Here is a 17,757-nt window from a genome sequence, read left to right as displayed (position 1 = left end):
GGCATCAGAACTGCTGGACTATTTAAGGTGGAACTGGAAAGTTAGCTTGCTAGCTACTAAGACATCAACTACGGAGACGTCAGCTACTACTAGCGACCGCATGCTTGTTATGAAGAAAAGCACCAGAATTCACTGAAACACATTAAACTAAGACATTGCAATTATTTAACAGAGGAAATTCTCACATCTGTGGGTTTCTTTCGTCTTTCGTTTGCCGTCTTGCTGGTTTTTCCTTTTTTTCTCATAACTCTCTGTTTGAGGTCTCTGAGAAACCTCCGTTTGGAAGGACCTGTAACCCCAGCACTCCGCCCTACCCCTCTATCTCCTCAAGAATCAGGACGCAGTGTCCTTAGGCGTGACAACAGAGAGATAAGGGCTACGTGGTGGGGGCGAGGGGTGGAATGGGACTGGGCCTTGGAAATGAGCTTGAACATCACTAATGAAAACCTTGCCATTGTCTCAATGTCTTGATCATGCAAGACCTGCATTTTCCGAAGTAGATGATCATGAAGACTTCGCCACGCACCTGGTTATTCCCCAGTATTTTACATTCAGCCCAAAAAATAGCAACTGTGCCTTAAACCGTGTTGAAGATTTCCCGTTGATGTTCCTTACATGCAGTGACTTTCTCCATTTAGGAAATCACGAAAACGAGTAATTTGACCAACAAAACTCTCAACAAAAACTTTTGCACACCGCCGTGTGGGCAGTTCTTCTCCAAAGTCTTAAACATTGATGCCCCATGATTTAATTCAACATTTTAGAGCAGACTTGCTAACAATGAACCTGCGCTTTAAAATATTAATAGTCAGTTTTTTTATTCATAGCTTTTAAAGTATGCTTATTCACTAAAAGCTCTTTTCCGCTCTGGAATGCCCAGCAGGAATGCATCATCAAGGTGTGCAGCAGCAGCCTTACTTGCGGTGCTGTAATCTGCGCGATGAACGTGGACGCGTTCTGATCTTTTCATTATGGCCAAGGCAAGTTCCGCAGGGCCGCTGGGCGCAGTCATTTGCATGCGCTAATGGTCCACTGTTGCCAAGTTGTTATCAGTCGGCGGAATTTTTTTGCGGTCCCCCTCCCTTTTCTCTCGCTGGCAGATGCTTGCTTACAAAATGTAATCCATTTGCATCTTATAATGGTCACGTTTTGCATAAATTCTTGGACTCGGGAAATGGCGGCGAGAAGTTTTTTTTTTCCATGCTTGTTATTCTAAATTTCTAAGATGCGAGATTCGAGCTCTTTGAAGAAGCACTATAGAAAGCCATGTGTCTGTGCAGCCTTGGCCACATGTGCAGCTTTAAAACTTAATCAGGCTCTACAGACCCCGGCAGGACCAGACACCGGGCAGATGGCCAGCACTAGCCACTTAGCATCTCAGCACAGTTGACGTTTTCTTACAGAACTTGACAGATTTCTGGCTTTAGATCTACATGCCCAGTGGTTTATTCTTACGGCTAAATGTCTGAGATAGCTGCTTGGGTGTAGGGACAGTGATGGTGTTACATGTCCATTTTGGTGTCTCATAATCTCATATTACAAATGAAAAACATGTTGGGGTTACAATTTATTCATATTTAAAAAATAAATCAAGTTATTTTAACAGCTACACCATCTTGAGCCTCAATTCAGCAGCACTGGTTTATAAATCAATCCTACTGAATTCCAAGCACCACAGAAGAGCTCGTCCTCAGTCGTGTGTGAAGGCTGAGGCCATATTTTGAAGTAAAAACATGTTTTTCTGCAGTTTTAACTGCACTAATCTCTACTATGAAGTTATGATTCAAATGACAATGTAACGAGTGTTGAGGAGGCGGAGGCAAATGCTGAGAAAAGTGAGATTTATTACGGGCGAATTCAAAATCAGGGTCTAGACAGTCCAGAGTCAAGGAGCCAACACGGACAGATTGGGGAACAGACATAACAAACAGCGAAACAGACTAGAACACAGAAAACAAAACCATATACTACAAACGATACGTCCAAAGACGAGCAAACACAGAGGGGGGAAAACACAGGGCTTAAATACAACAGGGATAACAATGGTTCACAAGACACAGGTGCAAAACAGGTGGAAACAATCGAAGGCGGAGTCAAGAAACCAAACAAAGAAGCACACGGAAGACTGGGAGGGACCAGTCGTGACACATAAGACAACAAAAGCCAAATAAATGTTATAAAATATAGAATGAAAGTTCCCCAGGAGTCGTGTCTCTGGTGTAACTGCGTAAAAAACAAAAAAATCTCTTATTTTGAAATAAAAGTCACACCGATGACGTCACTCGACCTCCTTTCACCTGTTGTCTGAGGATCTATGGAGAAAAGCTCGTGGTGAGTCCACTGCGTCTCTCAGTTCTCAGAGATTCTCTCATTCAGCTCATGATCTCATATGAAGCTTTCAGCTGATGTCACTGGTGTGACCAACTTTATTCCCAGGTTCCTGTGAAAATGGACTAAATTGCATATTTTAGTGGACGTTCCGTGATGGTCAGCGTGTGGTTTGATGTTCTGTAGCCGCCGTTTAGTAAAACGCATCGTTCATTAAAAACGTCTCTGGTGTGACCTTTGTTAAGTGTAACACCGATGACGATCGGTTACACCAGTGACTCCTGTAGGTAGATAATAAAGTGGACGTTTCTGCAGAACGACCCATCTCCACGCCCAGTGGTTTATTCTTACGGCTAAATATCTGAGAAAGCTGTTTGTGTGTATGGACAGCGGCTGTGTTGCGTTTCTCTATCCTCCGCAACCCCCTTGTCATCCTTGCTCGCTAACTGATTCTAAGTTGCGTAGCATGAAATTACTTTGGAACTCATAATTACAACTTGTTATCTGTTGTCATATCTGATTAGTAGCCTGACTGGCTCTCGTGAGATGAGCGCTCCTTCTGAAATCCAGGCAAATGAACACAAGTACAATATCGGAGTGGCTTGCCGTTCTCATTAATCAGTGAGAGAATCGGCTGCTGAATTAGGTTGGAAGACTTTTGGGAAGTTTGTTGTTCCCTGCTGACTTTAAGCCCTTAGCTGCACTGTCTATTGTCAGGACAGTCTCTCTATCACTCTCTCTCACTCGCACACTGAGGATCGATAGCTAATCGAATGTTTCTTTGCTGTTTAATGACTTTGAGTGGTCACAGTAAGAGAATCGCGCTCCGTGTATGCAGTAGGGGAACATGGGGAACAGCCTATAGGGGGAAGAGGTTTTACATTGTTTTGGAAGGTCAGGCAGCGAGTGCACAGTCTTCTCCCGAAATGCTACGACATTCATCAGCGTGTCTGTCAAAATGCAATCATTTTGCTGTGGAAAGAGAACTTAGTAACACTTTCTATGAATGTCCACCTTTGTAAGCATCTATAAACACTTTCCTAACATGTTATAATGCATTCATAAGGCATCATAAACATGGCTACGAATATTTGTAAAATATTCGTAAGAGTGAAGTATTTACTGAGGGATTTACTGAAACACAAACACTTCCTAATGGCCATGCTAAAGACACAGCGTTCAGACAGAAGGGTAAATTATCAGCGTAAACAAAATCACAGCCAAATGAAATGTATTAACATGTTTTCTACTCTTTTCTGGAGAAAATGTGGGGCATAAATCGAGTAGCCGCTCCTATTTCAGCCAGTTATACTGAGATTTCTTATCCCATGCAAATCAGCCATAAATATTACAGACGTCCCGAGGTAAACAGGCCTTACCCACCTCCCTGTCCCTGTCCAAACAGGGCCAAAGAAGCTGCTGATGTTCTCAGAACAATGGACCAGACCTCGGTTATGGGCCATGAGGAGCAGAAAATACAACCACCTTCTAGGGCTAAACTTTGGACGTGTGGAAAACCAGCCCTGCCGATTTCTCTGGAAAACTGAAAGTGAGCCTCCTGAAATTAATGGCAACTACGATAAAGAAAAAGAGTGGACAAACTGAATACTGTGCTTTTCTCCTCAAAGTTGAAAGCTTTTGGTGCTGTTTGTCTGATGGGGACAGCTTTCGTGGTCTACCAGCTCTTCCAGGTGGTTGTTAGGAATTTTCTTTGTATCTTTTAATTATTTGTTTACACTCTAGTTTAGGAAACTCCGTTTTTTTTTTATTAATATAACTAATCTCCCTTAAAGATACCTCCTGAAAAATGAAAGGCAGTCTGTGACTTTTACATCTTTTAGGAAAAAAGAAGAACCAAAGTCCATCTGAATTATTTTATAATACTTTGGCAGCGGTCACGAGGACTGGAGTCTGACACATGTGCTCCAACCAATCATGAACTATTACTATTATTCATGCTTTCCAGTGAAAACCAATCATTTGAGTCAAACCGAATGCCGGGCAAACGATTCACCAATGCATTCTGAACATATTGCAATACAGTCCAAATCCCGAATCCACAAATGTGAAAGGATTGATATTTTTAAGCTTTGATGAACTGACCAATAGAAATCTTTTAATCTTTTAATTATTTTTTACACTCTAGTTTGGGAAACTCCTGTTAGTTCAACTAATCTCCCTTAAAGATTCCTCCTGAACTCGTACTTCATGATCGTTTCCGCTGAATAACGAAGGGCAGCCTCTGACTTTCATATCTCTCAGGGAAAAAAAGAAGAGCCAAAGTCCATCTGAATTATTTTACAACACTTTATTTAAAAATAGGTCGTTTTCACGTTGAGTTGATTTCCTTTGTTTTAATACCAGGAATCCATGATGCGCCTCATGCTCATGAACCTCATGTTGCCCATCATCATCATCTCCCTGAAGTTCCTGTACTCTCCAGGCCTGAAGTACCACATCCTGCCCCTGTAATGAGGCTGCTCATACATGAGCCAGTGGCCGTCCATCACGTGGCAGGACTGGCAGCCGCCGGACCAGTGGTAGCGGTCCATGATGGACTCGCAGTCCTCCATCACATCCATCATCTGCCCCATGTAGTTCTCCCTCTCATAGATCCTCAGCCTGTAGGGTCCCCTGTGCTGTTTGGGGGAGAGAATGGAGGCGTTATTCTTGCGGCGAAGGCCCGTTTTGGTCGGTTTTGACCGGACTCAACTTTTCTTCCTCTAAAACTCTGAATTTAAGTCATGAAGGCCGATGGAAAGAGCTGGTCTCACATTATTTGGATCACCCACTGTGTTCCCCTGTAAATCATCTACAGATGTTCAAATTGCGAACAAGCCATCTGTTGATTCCAAACCGAGGTGGAGTTAGGGCTAAGAGCAGGGTGAGGGTTGGGTTTGGGTTCCAGGTTGAGATTAAGGATTAGGATTACAGCCATCTTTAGATTTAAAGACAATTATGGTCAATTTGGTCAATATTTAGTTGAATATAACTTAGAAAGTAGCGTAAGTATCTACAAAGCATCTGAAGTGGACTATGCAGATAAAGTGGTTGACACCCCAGTTTAGAGTATAGTAAAGGAAAGACTACATAATATACTGCTCACTCATTTTCACCATATTTACTCAGTAACACTTTCCTGTAGGGTGCTGTTCATAAGGCTACATGACACCTACATAAGGTTGTCATTACAACTGACGTAACGCTGCATAACCGTTTATAAATGCTTATTACAACAGGTGTCATCTGTCAAACAGGCTACTTTAGCTGACTTTGATCAAAATTGGCAAATGTAACCTTTATAGTGAATGATGCTTATTGGAGGAGCCTTTATAAACAGTTATGTAGAGTTATGTCAGTTGTCATGACAAAGTTATGTAGTTGTCGTGTTGCCTTACGAGCAGCAAATGAATCATCTAGCCCAGATATGTCAAGCTGGGGACCTTCTGGCCCAGAGATTAGCATTTATCCTCATCTTATGCTCTGAATTCAGTTCATGATGAGCTGAGTCAGGTGTGTTTAATGAGGCCGTGAGCTGAAGTCTGCAGTGTTTTGGCCCACGAGGACTGGAGTCTGACACATGTGCTCCAACCAATCATGAACTATTACTATTATTCATGCTTTCCAGTGAAAACCAATCATTTGAGTCAAACCAAATGCCGGGCAAACGATTCACCAATGCATTCTGAACATATTGCAATACAGTCCAAATCATGCAGCCCTTCTTATTATTCTTCCTTCTACAGCTCATAAACGTACCATGGGGATCATACGGCAGGACCTGATCCAGTCACTCATTCCCCACATGCTCATGTAGTCGTTGTACTCGCCCCTCCTGATGAAGTACTGGTTGCCCGTGTAGTTGGGGCGGTCGTAGACCATCCAGCAGCCGCTCTCCACCCTGCAGGAGTGGCAGCGGCTCAGGTAGGAGGACATATCGGAGCAGTCGCTGCTGCACTCATAGGAACGTCCCATGAAGTTCCTGTCCTCGTAGAAGATGATCTGTGGTGGAACAAAACAGTCCTTGGTTTTAGGCCGTTAGATTTCATGGTCATCCACATCTTTTGTGGCTTACTGACCGCTAACTACACAGAAAGCAAGGCAAAAGGACTGAGATATTAAGTCAAAGGAACGAGTTAAAGTGTTAAAGGATTCATATTTTTATGCTGTTCTATATTTTTAGGTAAAGTATCACGTAATATCTAAGCCTTTGGGTCAGGGTTACACTGAACCCCTGACCCTTTCTGCAGGTCTTACCTTGCCCATGGTTGCGATGTGTGGGTGGTTTTTTTCGCTTTGTCTGAGCTCGTTCCAACTGGTGACTGACACACTCTGCTCTGGTTTAACCCTTGCATTTATACCTGACCAAAACCAAAGGACATGCGCCTCCCATTGTCAAAAGCCCTGAGCAAGCAACATAGCATGGAGGCCCACAGAGAGCTGCAGCGCTTTTCATCCCAGCTCCATGTGATCCTCCATCCAGAAGACTTTAGAATGGATCTCGCAGGCAAGACAATAGAGCTGCGCCTTTTCCACGCCAGTCCTGTTCTGCCTTTACATGCCAAACGCATGCAAGAGACCGAGGCTTTTTGTGAATTTTGTTACACATGAACATTCAGCTTGCTTGATGAATGCTTCTGTTGTCTGTCTTTGTCTTTCAGTCGGGCTGAGTGAGTGATTTTGGCAGCTGTTTGGTGGAAAATGTCATCATTCCTCTTTCATTACCCAAAAAATGAATGAATGTGCTGCCCAGAGCAGTGAGCTCACAGCTGTGTAAAAGTTAGCCTTAGTCTTATGTTAGTGCTGTTGCTGCTTTTAGTACTTATTTACTATTTTATATATATATATATATATATATATATATTATATATATCTGTTGTCAGAAGAAAACCTCGTATCTCCAAAATGGGAACTTTACAGGTGAAGGAGAAAGCACACTTTACTTTTAATGTAAGTCAATGGAACCAGAATTTTTTACAAGTCATTTTGGTTCATTCATCAAAACATGTATCTCCATTTTTTTTGCTATTTTTTACTTTTCTGCAATTTAATCATTTCTTTTTAATAATAATTTATATAATAATTTATGTAATAATTTCTTGAAGATTGGACGAATAGAAATGCTCCAAAAACGTTTTCATTAACTTGCGTTAAAAGTAAAGAATGTTTTTGCCCTCTCCTGTAAAGTTACTACTTTTGAGATGCTTGTTTTTCATGGGACAGTAAATATATATATATATATATATATATATATATATATATATACAGTGCTGTGGGAAGGTTTTAGGCATCTAAGCAAATTTTTGAACAGTTGACCTCAGCAGTGAGTTTATCACAATATACATTAGAATAAAGTCGTATTCATAATTCAGATAAACACAAAAACAATAAAAAGTAACAAGAATTTCTTGGGGATTTAAGGGGCTTTGAACGTGGTGTGGTTGTTGGTGCCAGACGGGCTGGTCTGAGTATTTCAGAAACTGCTGATCTGCTGGGATTTTCACGCACAACCATCTCCAGGGTTTACAGAGAACGGTCCGAAAAAGAGGAAACATCCAGTGAGCGGTCAGTTGTGTGGACGAAAATGCCTTGTTGATGTGAGAGGTCAGAGGAGAACGGGCAGACTGGTTCCAGATGATAGAAAGGCGACAGGATCTCAAATAACCACTTGTTACAACCAAGGAACGCAGAACACCACCTCTGAACGCTCAACACGTCGAACGTCGAAGAAGATGGGCTACAGCAGCAGAAGACCACACCGGGTGCCACTCCTGTCAGCTAAGAACAGGAAGCTGAGAGTCCAATTCGCACGGACTCACCGAAATCGGACAGAAGAAGACTGGAAAAATGTTGTCTGGTCTGACGAGTCTCGATTTCAGCTACGACATTCAGATGGTCGGGTCAGAATTTGCCGTAAACAGCATGAAAGCACGGATCCATCCTGCGTTGGCTCAGGCTGGTGGTGTGATGGTGTGGGGGACATTTCCTTGGCACACTTTGGGCCCCTTAGTACCAACTGAGCATCGTTTAAATGCCGTGGCCTACCTGAGTATTGTTACTGACCATGTCCATCACTTTATGACCACAGTGCACCCATCTTCTGATGGCTACTTCCAGCAGGATAATGCACCATGTCACAAAGCTCATATCATCTCAAACTGGTTTCTTGGACATGACAATGAGTTCCCTGCACTCCAATGGCCTCCAGATCTCAATCCAATAGAGCCCCTTTGGGATGTGGTGGAACGGGAGATTCACGTCATAGATGTGCAGCCGACAAATCTGCAGCAACTGCGTGGTGCCATCATGTCAATATGGACCAAAATCTCTGAGGAACGTTTCCAACACCTTGTCGAAAGTGTGCGATGAAGAATTAAGGCAGTTCTGAAGGCAAAAGGGGGTCCAACCTTTTACTAGCATATTACATACCTAATAAAGTGGCAGGTGAGAGGTGAGTGTGTGTGTGTATATATACACACAAACACACACACACACACACACACACATATATATATATATATATATACAGTACTGTGCGAAAGTCTTAGACACCCAAGACACATTTTCAAAATTCTACTTATTTGTAATTAAATGTGTCTTGGGTGCCTAAGACTATATATATATATACACTTCGTACATATCCTCCATTCTTATTGTCCATTTGCAGCTTTCCAGCCTCTAATGACTTCCATTCTTAACATTTTTTGACTTTTTGACATAATGTGAAAACATCCGTTGCTCTCTACACTGTATGTAAATTTCAAGGACAAAAACAAATGGCCTAAAATTACTTGGAAAAAAGTCTGGTTCTATTGACCTACACTAGAAGTAAAATGTGTTTTTTTCTTCTCCTGTAAACTTCTTAATATCTGATCTGATTTGTCCTTGTTTTGCTTTAATGACAGCGTGTGCTCCTTGACAAAAGGGGGGGGGGCTTTATGCAAAACCCTCTGATCAGCAGATCAAATCCACCTGAGAGTCGTCTGAACATGAGCTTCGGTGGACGTGTTACAAAGTTGCTTAAATTTGAGTAGCGACCTTCAAGTAATGCCAAACAGACCGGTACAAACACAGAGACCAGAGAATACAACGTGGCACTGGTGTAGAAGAAGACGCAGGAAACATTGCCCTTTCAAGGCAAGTGCTGTTCTGCTGAAGAGGCCGCAGGGGAGAACCGCCGCTGCCACGTTCCACCGCTCAAATGATGCGTCGTTCATTTGTGTAAATAACTCAACATGTCTTCTCACACTTTAATGCGCCAGTACTGTTTATTTGCTGAATTTAACACACTGGGGGACAAAAAAGTCAACCTAAAATGTGACCTGTGAAAAAATTACGGCACATTTTTCTAATGTTTAACTTAAGAAATCTAATAAATTGATATTGCTTATTAAAATTTGCCATATGCAGCTGTGTTCTCTGCACAGGATGTGTGAAGACAAATCAGCCTGGGCCGCCAGACTTTTGAGTGTACGTAGTAAACCGGCAACCGACTCAGAGATGATGTGAAGGGTCTCACTGCAGTGTGAGGCTCCACTTCCTCACTTGGGGAAAATGAGGCAGTATTTCACTTGCTGTCTCTCCCTGTGCGGCTTCAGCACTTCCGCTCCCTAAATCTGCCATGGACACAATATCTGCCACTCACATATCTACCGCCAAGCCCCTCAATCTGCACTCAGACTCATAAGATGATTACACTCTCTCTCTCTTCTCTCTCTCTCTCTCTCTCTCTCACCCAGATGTTCCACCTCACTACCATATGCTTTCATGTTATCACCACTCGCCTTTTTGTTGCCCTCTGCAGTTTTACAATAGGACTTGGAGAAGCTATAAAGCACTCTGCCACATGACAGAACGACTCCCCCGGCTTGCTGCTCATATAAATCAAGGCTGATCATTGGCGAGGAAGCGAGGCAGTGTTCTTTTTTTTTTTTTCTTCAGGCTTTTTGTCCTCATCAAAATGATCAGCAGTGTCTGCAGCACGGCAGGCAATCACTCAGTGCGATGGGGGGGAAGGGACAAGGGGCAGGAAAGGCCAGTCGTTGAGGACCGGGCCGGCCCTTTTATGGCCTCTTTAGCATGGCCGTGGATCATCTGGATCACCCCCTCATCTCCTTTCAAGGGAGAATAGAAGCTTGCTCTGTTTCCACGGAGACCGAGAGGAAGTAATTAATGGTGGAAATAGTTGCTTGTAGAGGAGGATGAGCCGAGTCTTAGGAATTCGTTCGGAGACCTTAGATCTATTGATTTACAATTAGACTCTCTTATAATCTCTCGTCCACTGCGTGATATGCAAGAGGAACGTTCTGAGAGCTGATTTAACTGTAAAGTCTTCCTACTTATATGACTTTTGTAGTAATTTTTCTCGGGAGAATCCTAATTAGTAGATATTTAGGGATTAAATAAAACCAAAATCCTGAACTCCATCACTGCGCCACGGCACGGAAAAACCCTTCTGCTGTTAATGGAATAAACTTGGACTCTAATGCTGATCCCCCGGAGCACCGAGTGAACTGATGAAGTGAGAACCCGTTGAAATTGAGGGGCTGATGACTTATTTTCTGTACTAGGACTGGGCTGGTCAGCTAGCCAACAGACTAAAAGACAGCAAACACACTAAACAACCCCAACATTAATATCACAGGCCTGAATTAAAGTACTCAGGATATGATTCACTGAAAAACGGCAGTATAGAATCTGAAGAATGTCGCCTGAATGTCTCACACGCTTCAAATGTCCCTGTTTCAGTCAGAAGTGGCGTCAAATCCAGGCTGAGTCCCAAACGGCTCCGTACTCCCGAGCTAAATACTGCGCCGTGTAACGTTAGGTTTAGAAATTCCAGCTTGGCGAATAGAGACTGCCTGTCGAGTCTGAATGTGGACGAATCCCAAATGACCATTGTTGGCGATATTTTGCTCTGTTGGGCTGCAGGAGTCAGTATTAAAATTCCTATGTAGTGCATTATGTAGGGAGCAGGGAGCCGTGTGAGAAAAGGGGCGTGTGCACTGCTGTGTCTGATCCACTCGCACCAGTACAACACACACTAACACACCACCACGTCAGTGTTACTGCAGTGCTGAGAATGACCCACCACCCAAACAGTACCTGCTCTGTGAGGGTCCATGGGGGTCCTGACCACTGAAGAACAGGGTAACAGAGCATCAGAGAAACAGATGGACTACAGTCTGTAACTGTAGAACTACAGAGTGCAGCTATACAGTAAGTGGAGCTGAAAAGATGGACAGTGAGCGTAGAAACGAGGAGGTGGTCATGATGTTAGGCCTGATTGGTGTATGTCTGTCCTGTGATGGACTGGTGACCTGTCCAGGGTGTGTCCTGCTTCCACCTAGAGACCATAGGGGATTGGGCACCAGGACACTCTCCCATGACCTAGAAGGATCAGCGACTTAGAACATAAGAGTGTATATTGTTTGCATGATTGTATCACTGCACTTGTACTTAGTGGCTGTTTTACTGAAAAATGAATCAATCGGTGGCTCTCTGACTTTCCCACCGTGTTATATATGATTCCATTTGAATAACACAACTGAACTAAAGTACCTCTGAGCTGGAAAGGCTAAAGCACTGAAGCAGAGGTGAACGTCTTTTTGTTCAACCTGCTTTAAACCGTGTTTGTTTTGGGAAGTATCGATTGTCTCGGTCGAGAGCGGACTTGGAGGCGTGATGCATGATTCATGGGTAATTTCCAAACTGTCTAATAGGTTGATGTATGGTCATGTTTGCAAAATGTGCTTTCTACAATCAACAAATCAGCGGTGACAAATGACAATAATGACTTGCTGTACTGCGCTTTATATTCCTCATTAATCTTTTCTCTAATGCGCCTTCCGGAAGGAGTCACCTGTCATTTGGTGGAACTGTGCTCCGAATTGGACTTGACAAGCTATGGATTTCACTCACTCCCTTCAGGAAGAGGTCCGTTCTGTCGAGGTCTTCACGGACGCCTCCAAATGAGAACCTTTGATGGTTCATTAAACTTCCATAAATCCTGTTTTTGAGCTGATATATGACCGTCGATAGGCTGAAATATTGAGGTCAAAGTGAATGACCTTCACACATTGACATAGAAAGGGTCAATAAGGAGAGCTTTGTCAAATAGCAGTCAATAAAAGCTTGGAATCAGTAATCAGCACAAAACAGGCCGACTCACACACCAACAGGTTGAGCTGCAGTGGAAATAGCTCAGATAAAGCAGGGCTGACCAGTGCTACACACAAAGGGCTGCTGTGGCTGGACGTTTTCATTCCAGCCAAAGAGGCTCATATAATGAATCAGTCGTTTGAAGACTGAGATCAACAGATTAAACAAGTGGAATCAGGTGCACTTCAGCTTGATCGGAATGAAAACCTGCATCCACTCTGGCGCTTAGAGGATAAGACTGATGACCCCTGCTTTAGAAGCTGATGGTTGCTAGGTTACAGGTGAATATGATGGACTGATACCTAACCCTGGGAGGTTTGGTAGAGCACATTTTGAGTCACCATATATGCCGTAAAGTGCCACCTCGACCGTTTGGTAGCCGTGAATATTTTTATTTTTATTTTTTATAGATAGTTTTTATTATTGCCCCAAACAAATAAAAGTTCCATTGTTTTTTTTTTTCTGGGTGAGGACATCAAAGGGTGAAAGAAATGTTAAAACAGTGGTCAGAGGGCCAAAACTGGGAGATAACAGCTGTAGCAAATGTCTGGATCAAATGTTTGTATCAATGTTTTCCCTAGATGTTTTTTTAGGTCAGTTCGTTGACGCTTCACAGCTACCAGCATACATGTGGGGGGGCCAGTGTAGTGGGGGGAGCAGGACACAACCTAACACATGAAATGACGTTTTTCAGTTTTTTGACGTATTTTGAAAATGCCTGTCGCTCTTTACATTGAGAGTAAATTTCATGATGAATGGACTAAAAGAAACGGCCCATAATGACTTGGAAAAAATTCTGGTTCCATTGACTTACATTAAAAGTGAAGTATGTTTTTTCCTTCTCCTGTAAAGTTACCATTTTAGAGAGACGGGGTTTTCTTCCGACAGCAGTGAAATACATCTCTGCTGCAAATGAACACTTCTGCCTCTAGCTCCTACCGTCCATGTGCAGTTCCACCCAAAATGACGGAAAGGGCAGTATTAAAATTAAGAGGGTAAGTTTAACACCTGCTAGAAACGTCTGATCAATGTGTGCAAACAAGGTTAATTCAGTATAATTCTATATTATAAGAAACAGATACATTCATACAACAGCTATATATCCCAACGTACTGCAATATATATTATCATCTATAAGACAGACAGACACCTCAACTGACACACACCTCAAATTACAGAACCGTCCACTTTTATCTGTCCATAGGAGTCACTGGTGTAACCGATCGTCATCGGTGTTACACATAAGAAAAGTAACACCAGAGACGTTTTTAATGAACAATGCATTTTACAGAACGGCTGCTACAGAACATCAAACCACACACTGTCCATCATGATATATCTACTAAAATATGGAATTTCATCCATTTGTGTTAAATTTTTTCACAGTTACCTCAGAATAAAGTCGGTCACACCAGTGACGTCAGCTGAAAGCTTCATATGAGATCATGAGCTGAATGAGAAGATCTCTGAGAACTGAGAGACACAGTGGACTCACCATGAGCTTTTCTTCATAGATCCTCAGAAAACAGGTCAAAGGAGGTCGAGCGACGTCATCGGTGTGACTTTTATTTCAAAATAAGAGATGTTTTGTCAGGCGGTAACACCAGAGACACGATTACTGGGGGCCACAAAGTTCATTATATATTTTATAATATATATTTGGCATTTATAGATACGATATAGATATCATGTATAGATTATTGCAGTTAAAATTGCAGAAACAATGTTTTTTTACCTCAAAATATGGCCTCACACTTTACACATAACAGCGAGGACAAGCGCTTCTGTGGTGCTTGTAATTCTTTATGATGTAAAGACTATCCCGCAGTACTGAGTCTGAACTAAAGCCTAGCTTGTTGCCGCGAGCTTGTCAGCTGCTTCAGCATGTTGCTACATTGCGGGAAACAAGATGATGATTAAAGTAATACCAGGGTTGGATTTTGTGATTTACACAAACAGCTCAGTTACTGAAACAACAGCTTGTGTTGAAAAAATTGACTTACATGCCCTGAAAACAGGATCTTTGGCACAGATCTCTTTAACACGCTTATGCATTTTCACTGGAAGTCATGGCTAGAAGCCTGGTGTAAGTGGTTAAATACCAGCCAATCAGCATTCAGTAGCTGATAATGATACCATTTGGCCTACAAGAAAACCCAAATAGATCTGCATTTGATCATACGGCCTTGTGAAGAATGTGTACAAAGTTTTTTCTGCTTACATCTGTCTGCAAACATCCAGCAGGGGGAGCTCTCGCGGGTTGATAAAAGAGCTAACACCACACTTTAGTTCCATTTCTTTTAATATTTGCTTTTCAGAGATACGTAACGACTTTGGCTCAGTGATTTACAGGAGCTGTAATGTTTATGTTCATTTTTATTCAGGACAGTCGTGCTTGCATTTAAACACGGCAAGCATTACAGGACTACTCTCGCTTCGTTGTTAAGTTTTGGATGGAAACGAAAGGGTTCAACTGTTGAAACATCCAGTTTTTCTCTGAGGAATCCAGGTGGATGTAGCTAAGGGAGATAGACATGCACATCTAGATGTTGCGTTGGGTCCAGCCAGGCATGTCAATGGCACCGCCATGTTGGGGAGGTCAGCATCTCTGCTGGACTGCATTCAGTGCCTTTACAGAGCGGCAGTTTGAGAAAGATACTGTCCACAATTCCACTATTTCAGGAATATCGCTCTCAGAAAGTGGGATAGGATTATATAACGGAGGGAACGCAGTGATCCACGCTCATATCTGTGTGGTGTTTATGTGTAGATGTGGTCGTGTGGTTGGTGAAGCTCAGAGAACCTGCTGCTGTGGTTGTTTTTCCTCTGGTTTTATATTAAGCTTATTTCATTGAATGGTCTAAATTCTTAACTTGATGTAGTAGTTACTGATTTACAGTGATGATTAAAGCTTTGTAGCTGGGTAATGTCGGTATCCAGAGCAGTCCAGCCTCCACCCTGGGGTTTACTAGTTTACTAGTTTAATAGTTTCTAAATGAATCATTGCTGCAAACCTTTTATTAATGATAACGCAAAGATATATTTTATCAATAAATCCCTGTAGTAAGTTACAGCATTCCTTAATCTGTGAAGATGTTCATCATAGATTAGTGTTAGCACCTTCTTAGACGAAGCTGAAGCTTTTTGTTTGCCATCTTCTTGTTTGAGTTTTCCCGTTCCACCTTAAATGGTTTTCCCATTCCACCTTAACTGGTTTATCAGACAGCTTCTTGCTTGCATTTTCCCATTCCACCTTAAATAGTGCATCAGCCAGCATCTCTCAATACAAGTGAATTTCTTCACAAGCGGATCTTGACCTCTCCAACATGGCGGACGCCTCAGATAGAGACCAACAGATAACGTGGCATCTAGGTATGTATACCTGTGGCTAAGGGAGGGAGCTCTGCTGTGGGTTTGGACTTCAGGAGATAAAGAGTGTGGTTACAAAGTGAAGGAGGAACCAACCCAATACATTTGTGATTTCCATTCGAACCATTTTCTTCACAAAAAAATCACTCTGGGCCATTTGGAGGTTCTAGATACATCATTAGGTATTGAATACAAATGGCAGCTTACTCAGTGGGCTGCTGGAAATGGAGAACAGCTCAATCAGGGATCTCTGGTGAAAGATTCACTGTGAAACTGCTTCAAGGTAAAATACGGGCTGATATGTTTGTCACAAGCTTCCGGTAAAACTTGTCTTTAAGAAGCTTCAGATGTCCGTGTTTAATCCAGAGCAGCCACAAAATCATTTTGCGGATCAAGTTAGCTTAGTGCTAACAAACTACTGGAGTCCCATAGGGGTGCTAGCAGAAATTAGCATTCGTGTAAAGATGCTTTTTTTTTTTTTTCGTGTTTTGAACTTTGAGTTTTGACAATTCTAGGCTGAATTGGAGGCCTAGCTCTAATAACCACAGTTTGCCACTGGAAACCACAGTGCGGGGAAAGGAAAACACATTCCAAGCCTCAAAGTCTGGGATTAGGTCTGTGGAGCGGCAGTTGATGATAGGCGCTGACAAGCGATAGCTCATAACCATACAGCTGGGCGCCTCGCTCGGGTCCCTTGTTAGCTGCATTTGTATAGAAATTCTCCACCAGCTCCTATAATGAGTCTCTAACCCATGACTCAGGCTGGGGTGTACCACTCAAACAAGGCCTGTGTTTTTGGTATAGAGGGGGCGGTAGGCAATCTCAGAGAGTCACAAGTCGGGTTAATGCGCTCTGCAAGGGTGAAGAGAGTCCTCTGCTCAGTCTCGAACAGAACGAACAAAAAAAAAAACCTTCAGCAGCCTCATTAGGTTTAATTAACCTATCTGTGAAAATAGCAGTCCTTAATTAAAGTCCTCACTGCGAGTGACAGCTCGAGGACTAACAAGGCCTTGTGTGGCTCCACGTTCTTCTTCTTCTTCTCCTTCTTTTTTTTAATGTTTGTGAGCGCATGTCTGTGTAGAAGCAGCTTTCATGTTGTCTCAAATGTAGCCATGGAGAAGCCTGACTCGGGTGTCTTTAATTAGGCGGTAATGTTGTGACGCTAGTTGTCACACTCAGCCCAAGACTCAACACGTCCAAATTACTCCTTTGACGAAAAAAGACAAACACATGGCTTTAAATAAATGCTAACAATAAAAATAATAATCCTTAAGCTTTAAATCAAAGGCCTACCAAATGCTCCTAACCCCGCATTTCTGTAATGAATGTATTACATAAAGAAAGAAATAAATAAATACAGAAAAAGGAAAGCATCAAAGGCTGCATCGGGCTCGTCACTCGGAATGAAATTGGACGAAAGGGCCTCCCGGTATCAGACAATTACTTGGCGGCCTCAAAAATAATTGTCAGAAGATTTATTTTGCTCCTCGTCCCCAACACGTCCGTCAACTTAATGAGAGGCAGTCCTGCGTCACTCGTTAATGCAGCCACTTTAGTCCGAAATGCCATGCGGAGGTTCAAATGCATCGATCTGTAACAGGCTTACGTGCTCAACAACACCCTGTAACCCTGGAACAGAGAGGTGGCTACAGTGCTGCGGTCTAGTCTGGAGTGTTTTTCACTATTGTGGCTGGATTTTAAAGAGGCGTTGACCTTTTTCCGCCCTAGGCAACCAGCCTAGCAACGGCAAAACTCTTGTCTCACTTTTTTTTAAGCAGCTTTCCTTGCAGCAGTTTGCCGTAATGCCTGGGGGGGCTTGCATTTCTAGACCACGTTAAGCACTTTCTGGGTTTTTATTTTAAGTCAGCCTGTCTAGGAACGAATAAGGGTTTTGTTTTC

At 42.7% G+C, this 17,757-nt stretch overlaps 1 protein-coding gene across 1 annotated transcript; it reads right to left on the bottom strand.

The window, feature by feature from the left end:
* Positions 1-4,682: 4,682 nt before the first annotated feature.
* On the bottom strand, positions 4,683-6,744 carry LOC108438718 (gamma-crystallin M2-like). The gene is made up of 3 exons (XM_017716720.2): positions 6,586-6,744; positions 6,088-6,330; positions 4,683-4,967 (listed from the first exon to the last, which is right to left on the bottom strand). Exons 1-3 carry the CDS (start codon positions 6,592-6,594, stop codon positions 4,683-4,685), a joined length of 537 nt encoding a protein of 178 aa, XP_017572209.1. The 5' UTR covers positions 6,595-6,744.
* Positions 6,745-17,757: the final 11,013 nt, after the last annotated feature.

The sequence above is a fragment of the Pygocentrus nattereri genome, chromosome 23 (assembly GCF_015220715.1).
Source record: "Pygocentrus nattereri isolate fPygNat1 chromosome 23, fPygNat1.pri, whole genome shotgun sequence".
NCBI classification, from domain to species: Eukaryota; Metazoa; Chordata; class Actinopteri; order Characiformes; family Serrasalmidae; genus Pygocentrus; species Pygocentrus nattereri.
This window is presented reverse-complemented; position numbering and strand designations above follow the sequence as displayed.